The sequence below is a fragment of the Pelodiscus sinensis genome, chromosome 4 (genome assembly GCF_049634645.1).
Source record: "Pelodiscus sinensis isolate JC-2024 chromosome 4, ASM4963464v1, whole genome shotgun sequence".
Classification (NCBI taxonomy): Eukaryota; Metazoa; Chordata; order Testudines; family Trionychidae; genus Pelodiscus; species Pelodiscus sinensis.
Window position 1 is genome coordinate 133,932,134 of NC_134714.1, and position 25,911 is coordinate 133,958,044.

Sequence of the window (25,911 nt, forward strand, 5' to 3'; positions counted from 1 at the left end):
CCCTGCTGGATTAAGAACATATCATCCATCTTCTCTGTCCCCCCAGCTCTGCCAGGCCCCCAATAGTCCCCCCAAAACCAGCATCCGTGTCTCTGAGGATCCACAAACTGTACAAGCTCCCATCCTCGGTCAGGTTTTCTAGGCCTTGTCTCATTTTCGTTGCTCTCCTCCGGACTCTCCGATTCGTTCCGTCTGTCCGCAAGTGTGGCCCCCAGAACTGGACACAGGACTACAGCTAAGGCCAGTGCGGAACGGGACTGTCACCTCCTATGTCTTCCCTATGGCACCCCTGTTCCTACACCCCAGAATGAGCTTGGGAGTTCACCTTCTTTGCAACCGCATCACGGCACGGACGCATAGCCAGTCTGTCTCGCCCGGATCCTTTCCAGCTGTCCAGTCCCCACGTGCGAGCCGTGCATTCGACTTTTCCTTCCGAAGGGGAGAACTTGGCACGGGTCTTTAGCCCGTTTCCCTCTGTCGGCCTCAGGCCCGTTCTCCAATTCGCCAAGGGTGTTTTGAGTTCAAATCCTGTACCCCAAAGGGCCTGCGATTCCTCCCAGCTCAGGCCAGCTGCAAACGGAACCGCAGGCCTTCTGTGTCATTGGCCGAGGCATTCACAAAAGGGTTAGATGGACCACAACCGGACCAGGACTCACCCCTGCCGGAGACGCCCTCCCCTGAACACCAGCGGATCTATGTGCGGCCCTGGATTTAACAAAGCAGCCAGCCTCGCTTCCCAGCTCCCTTGACGTCCTTGGAAATGGGATAAAACACAGCGGAAGGGCTTAACGCTCTCCTCGTGGCATTAACCCACAACCGGCTTGGCTTGTGTGCATGCAGGTGCCGACCCAGCCCACTAGCCGCTCAGGGCGGGAACGGGACGATACACTGGTCCTGTGCCCCCGAATCCATCCCTGCACCCTTTGAGAGGCCAACCTGCCGACCCGCATGCGCCCTGGGCTGAAAACAATGGCTGCTTTGTGTACGTCTGAGCTGGCGTCGGTCCGTCGGGGTCCACGGGATGGAGTCCTGTTGCAAACGAGAACAAGCAGCACCACTAAGTGACTTCCGATGGAAGCGCGGGCGTAACGTTAAGGGCATTCGTTGCCCCTTCAGCGACCAGGGGTAAGTCAGTTTCAGCCGGTGCGTCAATTTCAGCAGGATCCCAAGCCCCCTTCATTATAGGCACACCTTTCCCCCCGCCCCTCCCCCCGCACCTCCTCTGGGTTTATTCTGCCATTAGCTCTTTCCATCCCTTCTACTGTGTGTAAATATCAGCCGGGTCATTTCCTTCTGCCTGCTGAATTGCTTTTCTCCCTCTGAATGCGCTGTTCCCCCCACCTGGTTCGCTTCTGATCAGTTTTAATGTGTTTGTTTGAAGCCTTTTCCCCCCCCCCCCACTTTCATTTGAAAGCAAATTAATTGTCCGATTCTTCTGGTTTTCAATGTCTGTCCTATTGTGCTTCGTTAAAGCCAGCGGCTAATTGCTAAACCTTCCCCTACGTAAGCAGGCTATCTGCTCTGTCAGCTTCCAAAGCACAGGAAAGAAAACTTTGCCCGGATACCCCCAGTAAAGCACAATGGTGATGTTTCATTTCATTAGATGCTAAAGGTTCAACGGGAGTTATCCCGTCTGTCACAACCCAAAGAATCCCTCCCTCCCCCGGTGATTCCCGCATTACCTTGAGACTGAGCAAGAGGTTAGCTCATGGAGACATATCCAATGTCAAGCTAAGTGGTGCCAAACTGTGCATCTTTGATAATACTGCCTCTGAGCCTTGAAAGCCCATGAGATCGGCTTTAAAACACACCAAATGTTAAGCGAGCCACCCTCCATTTTTTTAACATTGTATTTTAGAGCTTTTCTTTCCGTTCCCCATCCGCTAAGCCCGTGGGTTTTTTAAAACCCCGTTTGACAGCTGAAATTCCTCCATCACACCACACCGGAGCTGCCGAGCAAGTGCCGGCTTCCGTGGGAGTTGCAATGAAAATCGCCCGAGTTGACCATGAAAACGTCGTCTTTGGGGTTTGGTCTGAAGTTGTCTAGTTTCACTTCTCAGCCACTGGGACTCCTGCCTCCGGGCTAGAGCTTCGGAGATCGTGTACAATGCAATGGAGCCCGCTCTGTGGCTTAAAAATATCAAGTTAAACGTCTCTCTCCCCGTACAAGGGTGAAAATTCACCACCGGCGAGGTTTAGACTTCAGAATTGACCATACTGGGGAGAGATTACAGCTACCCCTTCTTAAAAGGTGGGGGGCTGGAGTTGATGACCCTTCAAGGTCCCTTCCAGTTCTATGAGATAGGCATATCTCTTCAGGGGGGAGAGATATCTCAGTGGTTTGAGCATTGGCCTGCTAAATCCAGGTTGTGAGTTCAATCCTTGCGGAGGCCATTTAGGGATTTGGGGCAAAAAATTGTCAGGGATGGTACTTGGTCCTGCTGTGAAGGCAGGGGGCTGGACTTGATGACCTTTCAAGGTCCCTTCTAGTTCTAGGAGATAGCCCATCAGCAAAATTGAATCTTGGTCGTCCAGTCCCCTGCCCTCCTGGCAGGAGCAAGTACCACTAGATCATCCCTGATAGATGTCTGTCTAGATCAGGAGTTAGGACCAAAGGACTAAACAATTTGTCTCAGTAAGAATAAATATTTGGAGGCTGAAACATTGGTGTGAAATTACACTAAAAAGAAAAAAAAGTCATTGTTCCTATCAAAGAAATGATTACTGCCTAGGATTTGATAAGAGCACACGGTTTGTCTCCGCAAGAATGAATATTTATCAGGTGAAATCTATGCTAAAAAAACCCAAAGCAGGAAAGATCAAAGATATTTTCTTCTCCTGAAGAAGGTTTAGGACTTAATCCCTGGCTTGATCAGAATTGTAATATTTTTCCTCTGCAAAACTTTTGTCTTATGGGTTTGAAAAAAATGCTTGCATGTTTTACTGGAAAAAAAAATACAACTAAAACATAAAAAAATGACAAAAAAAAAGAACAAAAAACCCACCAACCCTGGTTTGAAATTGTGGTGTGTAACCTTTATTCTCTGCCTTGTGTTCTGCTCTCATCTGGAACAAGAAAAACACAACAAAAACAAAGCAAAAACCATGAATGAATGAAACAAAAAGAAATTTAACGTCTGTGTGGGTTGAAAAAAAAAAGAGACTGAAAAAGCACCTGCTGTCTCGGCCTGTTTTTTCTTCGGTTCCCGTAGTTTCTGTGACTTTTGGGTTTTTGTTCTCAGCTCCCTTCAGCTTCCTCTCTGCGGCGTTGTCGGACGGGCTGCCTCTCTGAACAACTTCCTCTTGGGCTCTCGACAGCTGGCCGGCGCTCCTCAACTCTGCCGCCGACTCTCTCCAGCCCTGGCTGGCTCTCCACGGCGCTCAGTGGCTCTCGGGCCTTTCTCTTCCTCCACGTGGCCCAGTCCTCTCCCCTCTTCCTCTCCCATTCGGGCCAGGTGTGCGGACCCCGCCACGCCGATTCCAGCCTTCCTGGGCCGGGCACCTGGGAGGGCGGAACCAGATGGGATCAGGGACGTGCCTTTGCACTCGCTAGGCATTGGGGAGCAGGGGAGGGAGGTGGGGTTATCTCAGATGGCTCCCGAAAGCAACCCTCAGACCCCTCTGGCAGTGGCTCCAGGCAAGGTGGCTGGGGGTCTCCATGTGCCACTGCCCACAGGCACCGCCCCTGCAGCTCCCATTGGTTGCAGTTCCCAGCCAACGGGAGCTGCAGCGTTGGTGCGTGCGGCAGGGGTAGCGCAAAGAGACACTCCCCCCCAGGGGCCGCAGGCTGTGCCGAGTGGGCCGAGCGAGGGCGGGCAGGAGGCAGCTCAGCCCCACTGTGCCACTGGCGGTGGCCTGTGTCAATCGGCCGGGGCGGCAGGTGGGGCAGGGACACTGTGCAGGGCAGGCGAGCGGGGGAGGAACCCGGCCCTGAACATTAGTGTAGCTGGGCCCTGAATTCCTGGAGCTCAGGCCCATATAACTCGCCAGCCCGGCCAAGGAACGGCTCCCCTCCAGCAACATCTGCAGCGCGACCAGCGGCCCCGCAGCGCCCGTCTCTGCCCCTGCTCCCCTCTCCGCTGCCGCCCTCAGCTCGCCTGCGCCTCTCGTACACGGGGTGGTCCTCAGGGGTGCACCGGGCGGTGGATCGGGACACCTGGGTTCTCCAAGAAGGGAGGGGGGGGTCGGGTGATTTCGAGGGGGGGCTGGGAACCCAGACTCCTCTCCCCAGCTGTGGGAGAGGTAAGTCCTGTGTGGCGGGTGCTTGGAGCTCTTCCAGGGACTGGCCTCCGCCTCCCCCGCGCATCATTCCCACCCTCCACTTGTGCTGTCGCTGCACTGCCTGTCGGGCCCCCTGGGGCAAGGCCAGACCTCTCGGCTGCAGCCACCTCCCTGCTCCATCGCGCGGCGGAAAGGGGGAACTGGGACCAGACAGAGCAATGCGCCTTGAGAGGGAGAGAGCCCAGACGCGCAGGCCCTGAGCCCCCCCAGAAGGGGGCAGCACGGCTCAGACACAGCAGGACACGCACTCTCCCTGCCAACCGAACTGGGCGGCGCTAGGGGGCGCTGTGGGGCAGGGAGCAGGGCAGGGGGCGCTGTGCAGCAGGGGGCGCTCTCCCCTGGCAGGCAGGACTGGCTCTGGCACTAGGGGGCGCTTTGGGGCAGGGAGCGGGGCAGGGCCCAGCAGGGGGCGCTCTCCCCTGGCAGGCAGGGCTGGCTCTGGCACTAGGGGGCGCTTTGGGGCAGGCAGCGGGGCAGGGCCCAGCAGGGGGCGCTCTCCCCTGGCAGGCAGGACTGGCTCTGGCACTAGGGGGCACTGTGGGGCAGGGAGCAGGGCAGGGCCCAGCAGGGGGCGCTCTCCCCTGGCAGGCAGGGCTGGCTCTGGCACTAGGGGGCGCTTTGGGGCAGGGAGCGGGGCAGGGCCCAGCAGGGGGCGCTCTCCCCTGGCAGGCAGGGCTGGCTCTGGCACTAGGGGGCGCTTTGGGGCAGGGAGCGGGGCAGGGCCCAGCAGGGGGAAGCACGGCCCAGCACTGGGCATTCACGGTTTGCATCCTGCTGATACCCAGGGCCCAGGCAGAGGAGACGGTTTGCAGCCCAGCAGCGGAGTGGCCTGTGTCTAAGCCGATTGGTGGCTAATCACACAGGGCTGGATAAACCCCGCTCGTTACAGACTAATCTCGTTAGAACAATCCCCTTGGGGTCAGGGTGACATATGCTCAGCCAGCCACGCCTGGGCGCACATCTGGCAGGGGTTGCATTAGCCTGTTTCTGCCTGGGAAGCCCTCTCGTCACCCGCAGCAGCCTGCTCCCCCACGCGCCCCCCAGCCACAGCCTGAGCCCCTAACAGTCACCCCACCTTGCTCCCCTGCTGGCATCACTTGCAGCTGCCTCTGGGGTGGAGCAACTAGAACAGCCCTGCCTGGCCAGGAGAGTGCCCCCTGCTGCGCCCTGCCCCACAGCGCCCCCTAGTGCTGTACTGTGGCACTGGGCCAGCCCTGCCTGCCGGGGAGAGCGCCCCCTGCTGGGCCCTGCCCCTCTCTCTGCCCCCATAGTGCCCCCTAGTGCTGTACTGTGGCACTGGGCCAGCCCTGCCTGCTGGGGAGAGTGCCCCCTGCTGGGCCCTGCCCCTCTCTCTGCCCCCATAGTGCCCCCTAGTGCTGTACTGTGGCACTGGGCCAGCCCTGCCTGCTGGACCCTTGCAGCACAGACCAAAGCCCAGGTCTCTACCCCCCTGTCCGCCAAAGCTCTGCCAGTGCTTCTCAGTTCTGACCCTCAGCCCCCTGCTCTCCCAGCCCTGGGCTCCCCGCACCCCCGCCCCAGCCGGGGCAGGCCTCCCCCTCCCCCAAACAGCTGCTCCTAGCTCATGTAAACCAGGCCGAGCAGTGACGTTCCCGCCCCGTCCCTCCGGGGTAGGCCGAGCCCGCAGCCTCACTATTTCCTCCGTGAGCCAGCGTCCAGCTCCTCTGCCAAAGCCAACAGCCTGGCGCAGACACTCACAGGCTGCTCCCAGCTGGGAGCTTGCCCAAAGTGCACGGTGAGGGGCGCTAGCCAGGGCAGGGTGGACCCAGGCCTCAGTCTGCACCCCCTCCCCACCCCCAGGCACCGGCCCCTGCCCTGTCGCACGCAAGCCCGGCAGGGCTGCAGTGAGGCGAACGTCTGGCATGGGGCGACGGGCGCCAGTAGGGGGTGACGGTGCCCCATGGCCGAGCCAGGCTGGCAGAGACCCAGAGGATGCTGAGTCGCCCGCCCCCCCTCGCTTCCTTTGGGTGACTGGTGCACAGGCCACACAGGGCCCAGATGAGTCAGCATGCTGCAGCGGCAGAAAAGGCAGCGCGTGCTGGGCTGCTGGCCACGGGTGGCGTGCGGCAGCCACGGGAGGACACGCGCCGGCTCACGGGGCCCGGCCTGGCCAGAGGCCACAGGAGGGCGCCGGCCGGGAACGAGCAAAGCTGCGGGACCTGCCCCGGGAGGGAAACTGAAGCCCCAGGGCGGGGTGAGGCCGGAGAGGAGACGCAAGGCGGGACCGGAGAGCCGGCGCCCACCAGGGCCAGGGCCAAGCAGGCACCGGGCGATGCCACGCAGGCCAGCCACCACGGGCTCGCTCGGCAGCCGGGGCGCCCTCGCCGTGCGCTGCAGGGGCAGGGCCCAGCCCACCCGCTGTCCCTCCCGGAATCGCCCCCTCGGCCTAACCCGGCCCTCCCCTGCTGGCACCCGCGCCGCTCCCGGGAGCAGCCGCCAGCCCCGAGCGCCGACTGCAGCTCCCCTGGGCCAGGAACTGCAGCCTATGGGAGCTTGGGGGCGGGGCCTGTGGGCAGCGGCACATGGGGCTACCCTGCCCCCTCCCATTTCCAACCCCCTGCCCCCCACACCCAAACCCCCTCCCCCTCTGCACCCAAACCCCCTCCACACCCTCAAACCCCCTCCCCCTCTGCACCCAAACCCCCTCCCCCTCCACACCCTCAAACCCCCTCCCCCTCTGCACCCAAACCCCCTCCCCCTCCACACCCTCAAACCCCCTCCCCCTCTGCACCCAAACCCCCTCCCCCTCCACACCCTCAAACTCCCTCCCCCTCTGCACCCAAACCCCCTCCCCCCCACACCCTCAAACTCCCTCCCCCTCTGCACCCAAACCCCCTCCCCCTCCACACCCTCAAACTCCCTCCCCCTCTGCACCCAAACCCCCTCCCCCACACACACCCAAACTGCTTCCCCCCACGCAACTCCCCCTCCCCCCACACTCCTCAAACTCCCTCCCCCTCTGAACCCAAACTCCCTCCCCCTCCCCCCCACACCTCAAACTCCCTACCTCTTTGCACCCGAACTCCTTCCCCCTCCGCACCCAAACTGCCTCCCCCCACACACACCCAAACTGCCTCCCCCCACACACACCCAAACTCCCTCCCCCACACGCACCCAAACCGCCTCCCCCCACATCCCCAAACTCCCTCCCCCCCACACACCCAAACTCCCTCCCCCTCCACATCCAAACTCCTTCCCACTCCGCACCCAAACTCCCCCCGCCCTTCACACCCGCATGGGCACACGCGGGCAGGGCTCAACACCGTTGCAGGAACGTGGGCAACACAGGAGGGGAACAAAACCCTCGTCGCCCGGCCCTGCCCCATGGACACTGCCCTGGATCTGGGGCCAGGAACCGTCTGGGCCCTCGCAGCCTGTTCCCCACCGGGGCGGGGTTAGACATGAGGGGCCCGCGATGCCCTGGGGGGTGGGAGCCAGGACTCCTGGGGTGTCTCCCCGGCTCCGGCAGGGCAGTGGGGTGAGGGGTTAGAGGTCAGGGGGTCTGTGCTGCACCTGGCCCAAGGGGGCGCCCGAGCTGCGGCAGTTTTTTCTAGTGCAAGGACCCGGCGGGGTGGGGGGGTCATGCTGGCTTCCCTTCCCGGCTCCCAGGGTGCCTCCCAAATCCAGCTGTTCCTGCAAGAGGCTGCCAGATGTTCTCCCTTCCGGTCCCACCTCGGCTCTGTCACTCAGAGCGCTTCTGTAACTACGGAACCCGCCCCCGGCCGAGGGGTTTCGCCGCGCCCGTCCCGCGCCAGCCCAGCCCTCCTGCTCTAACCACTAGGCCCCTCTCTCTGCCCAGAGCCAGGCCTGAGTCCAGCCCTCCTGCTCTAACCACTAGGCCCCTCTCTCTGCCCAGAGCCAGGCCTGAGTCCAGCCCTCCTGCTCTAACCACTAGGCCCCTCTCTCTGCCCAGAGCCAGGCCTGAGTCCAGCCCTCCGGCTCTAACCACTAGGCCCCTCTCTCTGCCCAGAGCCAGGCCTGAGTCCAGCCCTCCTGCTCTAACCACTAGGCCCCCTCTCTGCCCAGAGCCAGGCCTGAGTCCAGCCCTCCTGCTCTAACCACTAGACCCCACTACCCACCCAGTCTCAGGGTCAGATCCCAGCCCCCCTGGCTCCCAGCAGCCCCTGCTCTGACTGCGAGACCCCAGACACCTCCCGTGTTGGGGAGAGGACCCAGGAGTCCTGCCCCCACCCATTATCGCTGGCATGCGTATGGAAACGCCCGGCGCTACAGCGCCCGTTGCTGCCCCGGCACAGTCACGCTGGGCAAAGCAGCTGAACGGTTGCCACACCGTGGAGTGTGCACCGGCTTCCCCATCGCGCCCGAGACACCAGACACAGCAAGTCAGGGCCACAGACACCTCCTCCACTGCCCTGGGCATGGAACCCAGGCATCCCGGCTCCCAGCCCCCTGCTCTAACCACTAGCCTCCACTCCCCTCTCAAAGCCAGGGACGGGTCCCAGGAATCCTGGCTCCCAGCCCCCTGCTCTAACCACTAGCCTCCACTCCCCTCTCAAAGCAGGGACAGGACCCAGGAATCCTGGCTCCCAGCCCTCCTGCTCTAACCACTAGGCTCCACTCCCCTCTCAAAGCCAGGGACAGGTCCCAGGAATCCTGGCTCCCAGCCCCCTGCTCTAACCACTAGCCTCCACTCCCCTCCCAAAGCAGGGACAGGACCCAGGAATCCTGGCTCCCAGCCCCCTGCTCTAACCACTAGCCTCCACTCCCCTCTCAAAGCCTGGGACGGGTCCCAGGAATCCTGGCTCCCAGCCCCCTGCTCTAACCACTAGCCTCCACTCCCCTCTCAAAGCCAGGGACGGGTCCCAGGAATCCTGGCTCCCAGCCCCCTGCTCTAACCACTAGGCTCCACTCCCCTCTCAAAGCCAGGGACAGGTCCCAGGAATCCTGGCTCCCAGCCCCCTGCTCTAACCACTAGCCTCCACTCCCCTCCCAAAGCAGGGACAGGACCCAGGAATCCTGGCTCCCAGCCCCCTGCTCTAACCACTAGCCTCCACTCCCCTCTCAAAGCAGGGACAGGACCCAGGAATCCTGGCTCCCAGCCCTCCTGCTCTAACCACTAGGCTCCACTCCCCTCTCAAAGCAGGGACAGGACCCAGGAATCCTGGCTCCCAGCCCCCTGCTCTAACCATTAGGCTCCACTCCCCTCTCAAAGCCAGGGACAGGTCCCAGGAATCCTGGCTCCCAGCCCCCTGCTCTAACCACTAGCCTCCACTCCCCTCCCAAAGCAGGGACAGGACCCAGGAATCCTGGCTCCCAGCCCCCTGCTCTAACCACTAGCCTCCACTCCCCTCTCAAAGCAGGGACAGGACCCAGGAATCCTGGCTCCCAGCCCTCCTGCTCTAACCACTAGGCTCCACTCCCCTCTCAAAGCAGGGACAGGACCCAGGAATCCTGGCTCCCAGCCCCCTGCTCTAACCATTAGGCTCCACTCCCCTCTCAAAGCAGGGACAGGACCCAGGAATCCTGGCTCCCAGCCCCCTGCTCTAACCACTAGGCTCCACTCCCCTCTCAAAGCAGGGACAGGACCCAGGAGTCCTGGCTCCCAGCCCCCTGCTCTAACCACTAGGCTCCACTCCCCTCTCAAAGCATAGACAGGACCCAGGAATCCTGGCTCCCAGCCCCCTGCTCTAACCACTAGCCTCCACTCCCCTCCCAAAGCAGGGACAGGACCCAGGAATCCTGGCTCCCAGCCCCCTGCTCTAACCACTAGCCTCCACTCCCCTCTCAAAGCAGGGACAGGACCCAGGAATCCTGGCTCCCAGCCCTCCTGCTCTAACCACTAGGCTCCACTCCCCTCTCAAAGCAGGGACAGGACCCAGGAATCCTGGCTCCCAGCCCCCTGCTCTAACCATTAGGCTCCACTCCCCTCTCAAAGCAGGGACAGGACCCAGGAATCCTGGCTCCCAGCCCCCTGCTCTAACCACTAGGCTCCACTCCCCTCTCAAAGCAGGGACAGGACCCAGGAGTCCTGGCTCCCAGCCCCCTGCTCTAACCACTAGCCTCCACTCCCCTCTCAAAGCAGGGACAGGACCCAGGAATCCTGGCTCCCAGCCCTCCTGCTCTAACCACTAGGCTCCACTCCCCTCTCAAAGCAGGGACAGGACCCAGGAATCCTGGCTCCCAGCCCCCTGCTCTAACCATTAGGCTCCACTCCCCTCTCAAAGCAGGGACAGGACCCAGGAATCCTGGCTCCCAGCCCCCTGCTCTAACCACTAGGCTCCACTCCCCTCTCAAAGCAGGGACAGGACCCAGGAGTCCTGGCTCCCAGCCCCCTGCTCTAACCACTAGGCTCCACTCCCCTCTCAAAGCAGAGACAGGACCCAGGAATCCTGGCTCCCAGCCCCCTGCTCTAACCACTAGCCTCCACTCCCCTCCCAAAGCAGGGACAGGACCCAGGAATCCTGGCTCCCAGCCCCCTGCTCTAACCACTAGCCTCCACTCCCCTCTCAAAGCAGGGACAGGACCCAGGAATCCTGGCTCCCAGCCCTCCTGCTCTAACCACTAGGCTCCACTCCCCTCTCAAAGCAGGGACAGGACCCAGGAATCCTGGCTCCCAGCCCCCTCCTCTAACCATTAGGCTCCACTCCCCTCTCAAAGCAGGGACAGGACCCAGGAATCCTGGCTCCCAGCCCCCTGCTCTAACCACTAGGCTCCACTCCCCTCTCAAAGCAGGGACAGGACCCAGGAGTCCTGGCTCCCAGCCCCCTGCTCTAACCACTAGGCTCCACTCCCCTCTCAAAGCAGAGACAGGACCCAGGAATCCTGGCTCCCAGCCCCCTGCTCTAACCACTAGCCTCCACTCCCCTCCCAAAGCAGGGACAGGACCCAGGAATCCTGGCTCCCAGCCCCCTGCTCTAACCACTAGCCTCCACTCCCCTCTCAAAGCAGGGACAGGACCCAGGAATCCTGGCTCCCAGCCCTCCTGCTCTAACCACTAGGCTCCACTCCCCTCTCAAAGCAGGGACAGGACCCAGGAATCCTGGCTCCCAGCCCCCTGCTCTAACCATTAGGCTCCACTCCCCTCTCAAAGCAGGGACAGGACCCAGGAATCCTGGCTCCCAGCCCCCTGCTCTAACCACTAGGCTCCACTCCCCTCTCAAAGCAGGGACAGGACCCAGGAGTCCTGGCTCCCAGCCCCCTGCTCTAACCACTAGCCTCCACTCCCCTCTCAAAGCAGGGACAGGACCCAGGAATCCTGGCTCCCAGCCCTCCTGCTCTAACCACTAGGCTCCACTCCCCTCTCAAAGCAGGGACAGGACCCAGGAATCCTGGCTCCCAGCCCCCTGCTCTAACCATTAGGCTCCACTCCCCTCTCAAAGCAGGGACAGGACCCAGGAATCCTGGCTCCCAGCCCCCTGCTCTAACCACTAGGCTCCACTCCCCTCTCAAAGCAGGGACAGGACCCAGGAGTCCTGGCTCCCAGCCCCCTGCTCTAACCACTAGGCTCCACTCCCCTCTCAAAGCAGAGACAGGACCCAGGAATCCTGGCTCCCAGCCCCCTGCTCTAACCACTAGCCTCCACTCCCCTCCCAAAGCAGGGACAGGACCCAGGAATCCTGGCTCCCAGCCCCCTGCTCTAACCACTAGCCTCCACTCCCCTCTCAAAGCAGGGACAGGACCCAGGAATCCTGGCTCCCAGCCCTCCTGCTCTAACCACTAGGCTCCACTCCCCTCTCAAAGCAGGGACAGGACCCAGGAATCCTGGCTCCCAGCCCCCTCCTCTAACCATTAGGCTCCACTCCCCTCTCAAAGCAGGGACAGGACCCAGGAATCCTGGCTCCCAGCCCCCTGCTCTAACCACTAGGCTCCACTCCCCTCTCAAAGCAGGGACAGGACCCAGGAGTCCTGGCTCCCAGCCCCCTGCTCTAACCACTAGGCTCCACTCCCCTCTCAAAGCAGAGACAGGACCCAGGAATCCTGGCTCCCAGCCCCCTGCTCTAACCACTAGCCTCCACTCCCCTCCCAGAGCAGGGACAGGACCCAGGAGGGCAGAGGGTCCCAGGGAAGCCGGCTGAAGTGACTCACTTCGGGTGCAGTGCAGGAAATGGGACGGCCAATCCCTGAACCAGGGCTTACTCCACTATTTATATTCCCCAAGCCAGCACAAAGCAGCTTCCGTGTTACGTTACGGGTCAAGCCGCAGTCAAACCACACCGGGCCACCGCCCTCCGCCCCCGCCAAACACAGCGCCCATCCCGGAGCACCGGGCGCGGCTCCTGCCAGCTCCCCCCGAGCCGACCCGCGCAGGCGGGCAGCCAGCCCGGCCACTGACCACAGAGGGGCTTGGAGAGCCAAGGGAGCGCAGGCTAGTGGGAAGATCAGACACCGCCAGACCTGGGGGCCAGGCTTAAGGCAGAGATGCTGGCCTGGCGCAGCCCAAAAGGCTTTTGGAGAACTGTCTGCCTCCCAAGCACGCTGGCAACTGGCCGGTGTCGGCAGCAATGGGCCCTGAATCGGGGCTCCGGGAGCAGCCGGGCGCACAGGCCCCGAGCAACCGCCTGCCTCTCCAGCCAGACCCGCGGGCGTTTCAATCCGACCGCAGGGAGCCGCCCGCCGGCCTTTCTTAGGGGCCGCCCTTCCAGCTGGGGAGCCCTTTCCGGCCACATGGTAATCAGATACCCAAGAGTGCAATGAGAACATCTCACCCCGCCCGTGCTTTTAACCACTAGACTCCACTCCCCAGAGCGTTGGCTCACAGCCCTAAGCACTAGGCCACACCCCCTTCCCCAAGCTGGGGGAGAGAAACTAGGACTCCAACCCATCATGGCCCCCTCCCCGAACTGGGGCGAGAACCCAGGAGTCCTGGCGCCCAGCCTCTCTGCTCTAACCACTAGTCCCCACTGCCCTCCCAGAACTGGGGCGAGAACCCAGGAGTCCTGGCGCCCAGCCTCTCTGCTCTAACCACTAGTCCCCACTGCCCTCCCAGAACTGGGGGTAGAACTCAGGAGTCCTGGCGCCCAGCCTCTCTGCTCTAACCACTAGCCCCCACTGCCCCCCCAGAACTGGGGGTAGAACTCAGGAGTCCTGGCTCCCAGCCCCTGTTTCTCTAACAGCTATTTTACCTACCAGCTCTGTGCTCGTGGGGAGCCAGGGAGTGACAATCATGGACCCCCATTCCCCCTTCCCCAGGCCTCTGCTAGCATGGATGACAAAGCAAGGAAAAGGCCGGGGAAGACCCACCTAAACTCCCCCAGACAAGGGTGATAGAATTAAGGAAACACCCCAGCCTCCTCTGCATGGACGATGGAGCAGAGAGACCTCTCCATTAGCACGCAGAATAGAGACCAGCTCTTCCAAGGCAGGAACCGCACCGAACTCTGGGAGCAGAGCAGTGCCTGATGGGAAATCTGCTCCAACAAACCCAGGCCTGCTCCCCCCCAAATTAGTCATGATCAGACCAATTCTAGTAACGATCCTACTGCCGTCCAAAATACCGACACTGCCCCGTGGCATCGTGAGCGCGGCACGTCCCCCATAGCCGGGTGTGATCCGTCTCTACTGCCTCGCCTCTGCTTGCCCAGAAACAAATCCAGCGTCTCCTCGAACCATTGTCCTGTCCCTACAAAAACTCCGCCCCTTGCTCCAGAAAAACTGCCCTGACATCTGGATGTAAACCCTGCCTCAGTTTCCTTCATCTCCTGTCTGATCGTGCTGGGGGCTCTGCTCTGCTTGTCTCCTGCCCTCTGGACCCCCCGCTCCCATCACCACCTGGGAACCCCGCTCAGTGCAAGCTCCATGGAGTGATGAGGTCTCTCTCGCTCTCTCCTTCCCCCTAACTACCTCTCTAAGCCTAGCCTCCTGACCCTGCCCTAGGTAAACTGGTCTATGCTTGGCTAGCCCTAACATCTGTAACCGGTTTCAGTTTAGATTTACTATTCGATTCAATATTGTCACTGGTTTGTGTGTTTGGCTCCCTAGCTGTGGCTATTCACCACCCAGAAATAAATCACTTTCATTATTAAGCTGGTCGCGTCTCTCTCTTTCGCTCACTCTTCCTCAGGGGGTGTTTTGGCTTCCTCATTCGCTCTGCAACAAGGCTTCTTGTCCCCAAGCGAAAGATCCCTGGAGGGCCCAAATTCCTGTGGGTTTGCTCATCGTGTGGTATCCCAGGGAATGGTTGTGGTGTGGGAGTGGGGATGGGGGTGTTGAACCTGGGGGTGTATGAGGAGGCAGCTTCACTTGCTGTTAAACAGCCCACGGAGTCCAAAGGCCCACGAGGGAGCAGTGTGGCGTTGCTGTGAACCCAGCCTGCTGAGTCCAGGGACATGGGAGGGGTCAGCGTGTGGGTGCCGAGTCCCCAGTCCTCCCAGACGGGCTGTTAGTGGGGTGAGCGTCCGGGTGTTGCTAAGGTGGGAAGACCCCGTCCTGAGGAACCTACTTCCTACAGGGGCGCTCCAGTGGGAGGGGAATTGGAGCAGGGAGAATTCGGCTCCATAGGAGAGCACAAGCAGCACACGGATAGAATTGTGAACCCCCCCCCCCCCCAGTTCCCTAAGAGTAACCCTAAGAAATGAGCATTCCCCAGAGTATTGGGTAAATCGGGTAACAGCTAGCCCCCACTGCCCTCGTAGAGCCGGGGGTAGAACCCAGGAGTCCTGGCTCCCTCCCCACCACCCAGCTCTGAGTGCAAGTCCGGCAGCACCCTTGGGTGCCCAGTCCCCAGGGAGCTGCGTAGCCCAGGGCGGACATGGCTGGGGGTGGGACAGCGCTCGGGGAAAGCAGCAGCGTGGGGCGCATGTTCGTACAGCACCGTACACACGCCCCCAAACCCAACCCCCCGGGAGCACGTGGACGGCTGCCGGGCGCTGGGTGGCCCCAAGCCAAGTCTGGAGCAGCCTCTGCTCACGAAGGTGCGAGGAAGCCGCAGGCTGGGCTCCGCACGAAAGGCCCGAAGTCAGCGGTGGGCAACCCAGGCGAGCGAGCGGCCCTGCAGCGTCTCCGGAGCCACACGATGGAAATCCGGGGGCGGGCATGGCCCGCAGGCCACGGCCGGCCCATTGGGGATCCACTGGCGGGTTGTCCACACGTCCCGCTCTGCCCCGTCCCCCCGCACCTCTCGCGCACGTCCCCCCCTTGACTCAGCTGCTTGGTGGCATTCACACTCTGGGCGCAGGGGGAGGGTGGCAGGAAACGCCTGCGCTAGGCCTGGAAGGGTCTCACGCCCTGCCGGCCACCCTCCCGGAGCAGGAACCACTAGGCAGAGCTGCCTGGAGCTGTACCTGCTGCCAAGGCAGAAACAGACCCGCAGGGCCACCACTCTGCGTTCGGCTGGTGGCAAGCGCCGTGGGCGAAGTACAAGGTGGGAATGTTGTTCCCCTTGAGAGCGCACCGTGATGTCCTGTACCAAAGAAAGCAGCCCTGCGCTGGGTGTGTTGAGAGAGGGGGTGGCCAGCGCCGGGCCAGCTGTGCTAGGGAGCAACCGGGGACGGACGTAAAGGCAGTGCGAGATTCCTGCCCACCCCCCTCGCGACATGGCTGACGGGTCGATGGGCGGCTCCAAAAGACAAGCGGACGCCCATCCGTTGGGACAAGAGAGGAACAAGGTGCGGAGACAAGCCCTCGCCAACCGGTGTCGCGTGAAGCAGGATGGTGTGAAATTCCCGGATTCCAACGCGGGAAAACTGTTCTCACGAGGGACCACTCTGCCGTGGGTGTGTGGGTGTGTGTGTCTACGTAAGCACAAGCGAGCTGCGTTCCTACGGTATTCGAGGCGGGGAATTGATGACTCCCGCTGTCAGTCCGAGGTACGTTCCAAAACACTGGGACTGAGAGTGAAACAACTGAAAAGTGCAGCTGACTCCCACTTGCGCAAAGGGGGGGTGCGCGACTTAAGAGCAGGGAATGGGGGGACTTAGAACGCAGCCGTTCCTACGAGCATCAACGCCATTAGCATGGAACCAACGCATGCCGGGGCGACGTAGCGCGGGAACTCCCTGTATACCGATCCCGTGTGCTTCTTACCAGCATAACAGGAGCAGCGGGGTCCGAGCGCTATCAGACTGCGGCAGCCCAGTGCACGAGAGGCGTAGGGAGGGGCAGAGATGGGGTGCACGGCAGCAGAGGGACCTCCGTGGGTTTTTAAAGGCAGTTCCAGCTCAGAAATCCGGAATGGGCCTATTCAGGAGACGGCTTTTAGCAAATCTTTAAAAATAGATCTGCGGGGGGAAGTGGTAGGGTTCAACTTGCGTTTTCAAGAGAGGCACCAAAAATACCCTGCCCGGCAAGAAATAGCAGTGAAAACAGCTGGCCCAGCAACTCGCCTTGAAACTCAAGTTCTCTGTTTTTTGGTGGTGGTTGTTCTACGAGCCTGTCGTTTCCATAGGGCTTGCAAGGGACGGCGTGTTTTGCAGTAAACAGAGACGCGGTGCTCACAGCTTTGGAAGCTGGACAGAACGCCCTAGGAACCAAACATCCAGGGAGACCAAATCGACAGGAGCAGTCACCGCTTGGCAGAGCGTCAAGCAGCTGAAAAGAGCATCCTAGGTCTGCCTGACTGTGACTTATCTAAGTGCCAGCTCCATCTACACTACGCTCTCGGATCCACCCACTGGTGGCCTATTTAGTGGACTCCCGGGGCCGTACCCCTGCTTGGCCGGCTCTCCGAAAGACGTTCTTTGCAGGCAAAGTTGTCTCTGCCCCTCCATGGCTGGGGGTTACTGTTTCCTCCTCCCCAAGTGACACTTTCACCCCTGTGGTTTCCGGAGGTGACCCTCACACGCTGGTGACCGCACAGGCGGACTCTCCAGCCCAACCACAAAACAGGTGACGGATGCGGGTCTCGGGCTAGAAGAACAGACACGGGAGTTCAAGCTAATCAGGCCACAAGAAAAGTCCACGAAGCCAGGAGTGAAAGGAAGCAATTTCCCCTTGCGACGGGGGGAGCGGTGTCGGAGCGAACGCCGGGGAGCTGTCGGGGGCCTCGGAGATCAGGGAAGATCCTCCTCTGAATCTTTCTTCTTCACCTTTCCTCTCCTTGCCCCCGTTCATATCTTCCTGCCCACTCCTTTTCAAAACATAAGAACGGCCAGACTGGGTCAGCACAACGGTCCATCCCGCCCAGAGTCCTGTCTGCCAATAGGGGCCAATACCAGATGCCCCAGAGAGAAGGATCACAACAGCTAATCCTCGCGTGATCCCTTCCCTGTCGCCCACCTCCAGAGAAACAGAGGTTAGGGATACCATCCTGCCCTGCCCGGCTAATAGTCAGTGATGGTCCCAACCTCCGTGAATCGATCTAGCTCTTTTTTGAACCCTGATAAAGTTCTAGCCTGCACCACATCCTCTGGCAGGGAGTTCCACAGGTTGGCTCAGCGCTGCGTGAAGAAAAACGTCCTTTGGTTTGTTTTAAACTTGCTGCCTGTTCATTTCATGGGGTGACCCCTAGGTCTTATATTGCGGGAATGAGTAAATAACTTTTCCTTATTCACTTTTTCACACCACTCATGATTTTATAGACCTCGATCCTACCCCCTCCCCTTAGTCGCCTCTTTTCTAAGCTGAAACGTCCCAGTCCTTTTAATCTCTCTTCGTTTCTGTGTCCTTATAGAATCACAGGACATTAGGACTGGCAGGGACCTCGAGAGTCATCAAGTCCAGTCCCCTGTCCTGACGGCAGGACCCAGCACCGTCTAGACCATCCCTGGCAGGTGTCTGGCCAGCCTGCTCTTACATATCTCCAGGGATGGAGATTCCACAACCTCCCTGGGCAATTTATTCCAGTGTTTGACCACCCTGACAGGCAGGAAGTTTTTCCTAATGTCCAACCTAAACCTCCCTTGCTGCAGTTTAAGCCCATTGCTGCTTGTCCTGTCCTCAGAGGCCAAGGAAAACAAGTTTTCCCCTCCCCCTTGGACCAGCCTGGCGTGTGCCGGCTGGAGGGCATCCCAGGTCCAGGAATTGTTCACCGTGGCCTGTTCCGGTGAGGAGCCGGCAGGCCAGGCAGCAGGCCCGGCGCTTGGCCTTCCGTAGAGATTCCCTTTCCTCTGGCCGAGGCAGAGCTCGCGTGGGGGTGGGGGACGGGCCGGCTTTCTTCCCAGCAGCCCCTGAGTTCGGAGCGGGACGCGAGGGGGCAGCTCGTGGCTGGCTGCAGCGGGGGGACGCAGTAACCGGCTTGCTGGCCAGGGCCCGAAAGCGACAATCACAGCTAAACATGAACCTGCCCGTTGAGGCGAAAGGGGCTCGCTCTCTGTTGCGTAGCAGGCTGGCGGGCTTGCCCCCGGGGCTCCTGGCTCGGCCCTTCAGGGCAGGGGCTTGGGGATGTGGGGGAGGGGGCTGGCAGTGGGGGGGTGCTGGAGTCAGGGCAGGGGCTTGGGGATGTGGGGGAGGGGGCTGGGAGTGGGGGGGTGCTGGAGTCAGGGCAGGGGCTTGGGGATGTGGGGGAGGGGGCTGGGAGTGGGGGGGTGCTGGAGTCAGGGCAGGGGCTTGGGGATGTGGGGGAGGGGGCTGGGAGTGGGGGGGTGCCGGAGTCAGGGCAGGGGCTTAGGGATGTGGGGGAGGGGGCTGGGAGTCGGGGGGGTGCTGGAGTCAGGGCAGGGGCTTGGGGATGTGGGGGAGGGGCTGGGAGTGGGGGGGATGCTGGAGTCAGGGCAGGGGCTTGGGGATGTGGGGGAGGGGGCTGGGAGTCGGGGGGGTGCTGGAGTCAGGGCAGGGGCTTGGGGATGTGGGGGAGGGGCTGGGAGTGGGGGGGATGCTGGAGTCAGGGCAGGGGCTTGGGGATGTGGGGGAAGGGGCTGGGAGTGGGGGGGATGCTGGAGTCAGGGCAGGGGCCTGGGGATGTGGGGGAAGGGGCTGGGAGTGGGCGGGATGCTGGAGTCAGGGCAGGGGCCTGGGGATGTGGGGGAAGGGGCTGGGAGTGGGGGGGATGCTGGAGTCAGGGCAGGGGCCTGGGGATGTGGGGGAAGGGGCTGGGAGTGGGGGGGGAGATGCCGGAGTCAGGGCAGGGGCCTGGGGATGTGGGGGAAGGGGCTGGGAGTGGGGGGGATGCTGGAGTCAGGGCAGGGGCCTGGGGATGTGGGGGAAGGGGCTGGGAGTGGGGGGGATGCTGGAGTCAGGGCAGGGGCCTGGGGATGTGGGGGAAGGGGCTGGGAGTGGGGGGGGAGATGCCGGAGTCAGGGCAGGGGCCTGGGGATGTGGGGGAAGGGGCTGGGAGTGGGGGGGATGCTGGAGTCAGGGCAGGGGCCTGGGGATGTGGGGGAAGGGGCTGGGAGTGGGGGGGATGCTGGAGTCAGGGCAGGGGCCTGGGGATGTGGGGGAAGGGGCTGGGAGTGGGGGGGATGCTGGAGTCAGGGTAGGGGCCTGGGGATGTGGGGGAAGGGGCTGGGAGTGGGGGGGGAGATGCCGGAGTCAGGGCAGGGGCCTGGGGATGTGGGGGAAGGGGCTGGGAGTGGGGGGGGATGCCGGAGTCAGGGCAGGGGCCTGGGGATGTGGGGGAAGGGGCTGGGAGTGGGGGGGGATGCCGGAGTCAGGGCAGGGGCCTGGGAGTGGGGGGGGATGCCGGAGTCAGGGCAGGGGCCTGGGAGTGGGGGGGTGCCGGAGGGGCACATGGGGCGCCGTTTCAGATGCTCCGGCGGGGGCTCGGCAGGTCTGAGAAACAGCAGGCACGTCTGACGCTGCTGCTTCCCGGCGTGCGAACCCGGAGCGGACGTGCTGGCTGGGAGCGAGGGTCACTGCACGTTCGCCCCCGTGGGGACGCCGAGGGATTTCGCCAGCACGTGACGGGGAGGCGCCAGGCCGAGTGGCTCATTAAGCATCACTTACGCTCACGGTGGATCCCGGAACAGGCCTTAACGAACTTTTTCTTAGTCGAACTAGACTCTGGGTGGGAGCGATGGACGTGCGACTTGCCCGGGTGACTCCAAACACCAGCGTTCACGGCGAGAACTGATTTCCCTTCACTCGGAAGAAGCTAAGAGACCCTGGACACCTCTGGACTGCCTTACTATGTATTTGAGACGTGCACCTGTCTGCCCCTCTGCCTGCAAGTCCATTTGTTCAAGAACGCCTGAACGGGGAGAGCTAGGGCCACCCAATTCGGCAGGCAGCTTCCTCTTCTCCTGACTTCAAGCAAGGGCAGAGTGTGGTTGTGCCAGGACAAAGGGATGTGCCTAGAATGTGGTCGTTTCTCATAAAGTGGAAAGGGAGGGGTGTGGCAGGAGGGAAAGTGATACTGTAGAATGACCACTGGGGGGCAGCGAGGGGCCAGAGAAGGGGAGGGGCCAGCTGTCTCTCCATTGAGCCGGCAGAGGTGGAGAAAGGGACAGCGTTTTTCAGAAAGTTTGCTTGTCTGTCTGTCTGTCCCGCCACCGGTAGACGTGCTCCTCTCCCCTGGTTGCACCTGCTGCAGCAGCCACGGAGAGGCGCTTCTCACCTACCCCCTAGCAATGGCTTAAAGGAAGACAAACAAACCTTATTTCCGGACCCACGTGACGCCGGGTAAATCGTCGCAGGGACTCACACGAATGGGAGTGCTCTAACGGAGCCAAGGGCCTTCTCCTGACCTGGAAGCAACCAGAGACGGGACTCAAGCCAGCCCGAGCTGAGAACGCTTCCAGGACTTGGTGTTGAATTCCTTCAACCAGAACAGCCCTTAGGGCTGGCTGACTCCGTCCCGCCGGCTACGTTCACAGTCCCTGCCGCTGGATCCAAGTTCTGCCTTTCCACTCGGTAGTGCTGGGGCACTCTCCACCCCCCTACCTCAACGGCAGCCGTACGCCGCTGGTGCGCGGCCGACCCATCTGGGCAGGGCATGGAAGTGCACACTTCGGCTAACGAGCTGGGTTTTTGAGAAGTGCTCGTTAGGCTAATCCGGGTGGGCCACAAAGGCAGGGCAACCAATGTTAGTACAAATCATAGAATCATAGGACTGGAAGGGACCTCGAGAGGTCATCGAGTCCAGCCCCCCGCCCTCAAGGCAGGACCAAGCTCCGTCTACACCATCCCTGACAGATGTCTATCTAACCTGTTCTTAAATATCTCCAGAGAGGGAGATTCCACCACCTCCCTTGGCAATTGATTCCAATATTTGACCACCCTGACAGTTAGGAATTTTTTCCTAATGTCCAATCTAAACCTCCCCTGCTGCATGGCGGAGTCACCCTACCCATGACAAGCACATTCCTGCTGTCTGTGCAAAGGAAAAACCGACAGGCAGGGTGTCGATGTGTTTGGATGTATTTGTAGTTGAAAGCTTTTCTTGGTGGAGCCATCATCCATTGGGAAACAGGCAAACCCAGTTCACGTCACTTTGGAAAAAATGAACCAACACAAAAATGCAGCTGCTCAAAACTTGTAGCAGCTGCTAAGACAGGCAGCTTGGTGAACTTCCACGCCAACGGGGAAGAAGCAGCCTTTGCAACCGCCGCATGTGTGCTCAGGACAGTTCCCAGCACCGTGGAAGTGAACCAGCCAGATACCGACCACAAAAACCTGTTAAGAAATGGACGAGGTTGAGATAGAGCAACTGCCTCCCAGCAGAACTGTCTGCGGCCATATTACCGCGCAGGATTTCGCAAACGTTTTCAGCTGCAGAGTCCTGACCATTGGGGCGCTCTTAAAATAGCAAGAGTTTTAATTCACTAGGGACCCAAAGAAAGAGAGGACATTTTGGAATCCTATTCTGATTTCTTGTACGTTTCTTAGAGTTTCTTTTCTTCCCCCAAGAAAACGATCCAAAAACGAGTCACAAACTAACAGGGTCATAGAATCATAGAATCATAGAATAATAGGACTGGAAGGGACCTCGAAAGGTCATCGAGTCCAGCCCCCCGCCCTCAAGGCAGGATCAAGCTCCATCTACACCATCCCTGACAGATGTCTATCTAACCTGTTCTTAAATATCTCCAGAGAGGGAGATTCCACCACCTCCCTTGGCAATTTATTCCAATATTTGACCACCCTGACAGTTAGGAATTTTTTCCTAATGTCCAATCTAAACCTCCCCTGCTGCACTTTAAGCCCATTACTCCTTGTCCTGTCCTCAGAAACCAAGAGGAACAAATTTTCGCCTTCCTCCTTGTGACACCCTTTTAGATATTTGAAAACCGCTATCATGTCCCCCCTTAATCTTCTTTTTTCCAAACTAAACAAGCCCAATTCATTGTGGAGGGTCACACAACTGTCCTTAATATTTTCTCACAGAATCTCTAAACCCATCACCAGCCTGCGTTAGATGACACATCGGTGGAGAACGTGACGCGAGACGTAATCGAAGGTTTGCTGCTCTCTGAATTCACCATGGAATGACTGCCCGAGGTCTCTGTCAGTTTTCGCCGCGATGGGGCAAATGTCACATTAGGAATCAAAGCAGGGGTGGGCAAAGTCCAACAGAAAGACGCCCCCGGGGCATTAGGGGGCTGTTTATACTCACTTTACGGCCTGTCGTCACCCCGCGAGCTCAGGGCACGTGCGAGGGAGCTGCGTGTCGGACTTTACTAGTTTTGCGTGTCGCTTCAGCAGGGCGAGCCGGGGACGCAGCCAGGCAGCTGTACCTGGCATTCGCTGCACATTTCGAGGAAGCCTCGGGCGACCAATCAAGGGGAATTCCAGGGTCTCCATTCGGAACGCCAGGGTTCGCCCCAGTTTGTGCAAAATCGATTGTTACGGTCCCGGCTGAGCTTAAGAATTTGTCTGATCTCTTACGAGAGCAGGCTGGGCCCTAGGAAAGGAGGGGGGGACTGGCTCTGGGCCCTTCTGGGACTGGCTCTAGGCCTCCTCCCCCCAATTCCCAGGCCTCCCCCCGCCCCAATTCCCAAGGCAGACAACCTGATGCAAATGCGTTTGCAGAGAATCAAGATCTGACCCAGAATCCTCGGACTGCACATTCAGCAGGCCAAGCGAGCCAAAGAGATGCTGACGTTTAAGGGCACTAGCAAAGGGCAACCCAAATGAGGAGGGGTTTGGAACCGCTCTAGGAAGAGAGATGAAAAAGACTTGGACTTTTCAGCTCGGAAAAGAGGAGACTAAGGGGGGATAAGACAGAGGTCTATGCAATCACGAGTGGTGTGGAGAAAGCGTATAAGGAAAAGTGATCTACTGGTTCCCATAACACAAGAACTAGGAGTCACCAAAAAAAAAAAATAGGTAGCAGGTTTAAAATAAACAAAAGGAAGTTTTTCTTCACGCAGCGCTGAGTCAACCTGTGGAACTCCTCGCCAGAGGATGCGGTGAAGGCCAGGACTTTAACAGGGTTGAAAAAAAGAGCTAGATAGATTCATGGAGGTGAGTCCCTCTCCCCTCCCAGCACCGCTAACAGGGCTGATCAAAGCCCAGCAGGAAGCAGGAACCGGCCAACCCCAGCCGGACCGACCTCTGGGAAGGGGGGCGCAGAAACACTGGAGCCCCGGGACGTCAGTCACAGCCCGGGGCTGGAGGGCCAGACGGGCCTGGGGCAGGGGAAGAAAGCACGGTGCATTGTAGGCGCCCTTGCAGCTCGCAGGCCGACGGCGAACGCGGCTCAGCATGGCAAGCGGCAGGGCTGAGACTGGCTGCTTTTCATTCCACTCCTCCAATCTCCCGCAGCCCTGTCCCGAAGGGCCCGGGACACCCCCATCCTCCTGCCCCACCCCGCCTCTGCCTGCCCCTGCTCCACTCTGTCCCTGCCCCCTCCCCACCCCCTCCCCACCTCCATGGCACCTCTTCCCCCAAGCCCCGGGTCTGTCCCCCTGGTTAGCAGCCCGCCCAGCTAAGCGATGCCCGGGCTCCGCGCCCCTGCCCTCCACCATAGCCCTGGGACGGGGCGAGAGGACTGGGAGCTTTACGCCCTTGTTGTGTTGCTGTCCTGTAGCAACCCGGTGCGTGTGCCTCAGTTTCCCTGGGCGCTGCACCAACACCTCGATGGCAATAGGAATACAATTGTTAGGGCTGACAGCTTTATACTTTTCATATTTGCATTTTAGGTTTGCCAATTAGCAATATACATAGATATATTAACATACATTTCATATTTTACAAATTAAGTCCTTTCAGTTGAAGGTCTATTTTCTTTGTTTTGAAGTTTAGTAAATGTTCTAAACAGCCTTGGGTGTTGTGACTGTGTTAATGAGATTAGAAAGAGTGAAGGCCCGGGCCTTCGATGTGAACGGTTTTGCTTTTGCTTAATATAAAACAGTACTGTTTACCTTTGAAGGGTTCTGGGCGAGAGACTGTTTGCATGAATGAGACACAGTGTGAAGGTCGTCCTTAGAGCCAGATGGCCAGAGAAGGGGGAGAACGTGGGGAGAAGACAAACTGTAAAAGACAGACGGCAAAGAGCAGAGGCACCGTCGGCGCGGACCCCCGGTAAAAGAACGGATCAGATTGGCAGCTCGACGAACCTGGAAGTGGAGCGGCACCCCCAAAAGATGACAGATTACAGGATGAGCCTTGGAGCGCCGTTTGGGAACGACTGACATCCACAGGCCGGTCACAGGCGGACGGAGCGGGATCCACGGGTGTTAACAGAGAAGGATTATAAATTGCAGGGAGCTTTGGGTTCGTCTGTCACCGTCTGGGGAGGAGCATCGGACGACCGACAAGGCCCTGCTCCCCCCCGTGCTCGATCTAGCTGGCCACGAGATGGACACAGACTCTGGACTGGTACCTGTATCCTCTGGCAGAGCTGTGTGTGCATGACGTGTGTGTGCGTGCGATTGAAAAGCGTGTGCAACTGCTGCATTGCCAGTCAATGCGCCGTCCTGCCGGTTCCCCCTAAAAGATCTGGTGCGCTTCGTTTAAGCATCACTCAATGGCCAATGCCCTTTGTACCCTGAGCCTGGGCGGAGGCAGTGGGGTCAGGGGACCCCTTTTACCCGAAGGCCGGAGGAGGGGCTGGCTGGGGCGCTGGGAGGGGAGCAGGGCCCTGGCTCTGGGCCCCCTCTGCCCACCCCAGAGCTGCGGCCGGACGGGGAACGGCAGCGTCTTCCCCGTTTCTGCCCCCGAGTGGTGGAGGGTTCTGTTCCTGCCTCCCCGCCGGTTACCCTCCCGGGGAGATTAGATCCAGTGTGGCTGGGGATGAGTTTCCCTGCCAGGACCCCAACATCCCGCCCTGTCGCTCACCCCCTGGTCGGTGCAGGGGAGCAGGAAGGGGACAGGCGATGGCGCTGCCAGGCATCCTTGCTGCGTTGCTGGTGTCGTCCTGGCTGCGGCGCCCGAGCGGCTGCCCGCGTTCTCCACCAAGCGTGGGAGCCCCCAGTCTGCGCAGCAGAGGCCTGGCTGGAGGGGCCTTTGGGTTTCGCTGGAGCAGGCTTGGACCCTGGGGGAGCAGAGGCTGTGATTTAAGCTGCCGGGGCCAGAACTAACCCCCCCCCCCCCGGGCCACATCCTCAGGGGAGGGGGATGAGGAGAAAGGCGAGGTGGGGGTGGAGCAAAGGTGGGGCAGAGATGGGGAGGAGGTGGGGCAGTGGGGGGGTTGCCCTAGTCCTTCTTCAGGGTGGGGGGTGGTCACATGGCTGGGGCAGGCCCCGCCCCCCCACGTACCTGCCACAGTCGCCCTCTCTGCCTGGACACAGCTCCCCCGCGTGCCCTGCCAAGCTGGTTAACTGCCCTCCTGCCCGTTGTCCTGACACCCACGTGGCCTGCAGCTCTGCCAGGTACACACGGCTCCGGCTGCTTTGCCAG

The 25,911-nt window shown here is 60.5% G+C and overlaps 1 protein-coding gene and 1 long non-coding RNA gene across 2 annotated transcripts in view; one reads left to right on the forward strand and one right to left on the reverse strand.

Annotated features, from left to right (window-relative positions):
- Window positions 1-3,212, forward strand: part of STX1B (syntaxin 1B) — a 34,674-nt gene extending 31,462 nt beyond the window's left edge. The window contains exon 10 of the mRNA XM_075928701.1: window positions 841-3,212. Within this exon, the coding sequence (XP_075784816.1) occupies window positions 841-927 (87 nt within the window). The 3' untranslated portion in view covers window positions 928-3,212. The remainder of the gene's footprint in view (window positions 1-840) is intronic.
- Window positions 2,999-25,561, reverse strand: LOC112547641 (uncharacterized). Its single transcript, XR_012903731.1, has 3 exons — window positions 24,435-25,561; window positions 3,176-3,502; window positions 2,999-3,066 (listed from the first exon to the last, which is right to left on the reverse strand). It is a non-coding gene; the product is annotated as an uncharacterized LOC112547641 (long non-coding RNA).
- Between the last annotated feature and the right edge of the window lie 350 nt (window positions 25,562-25,911).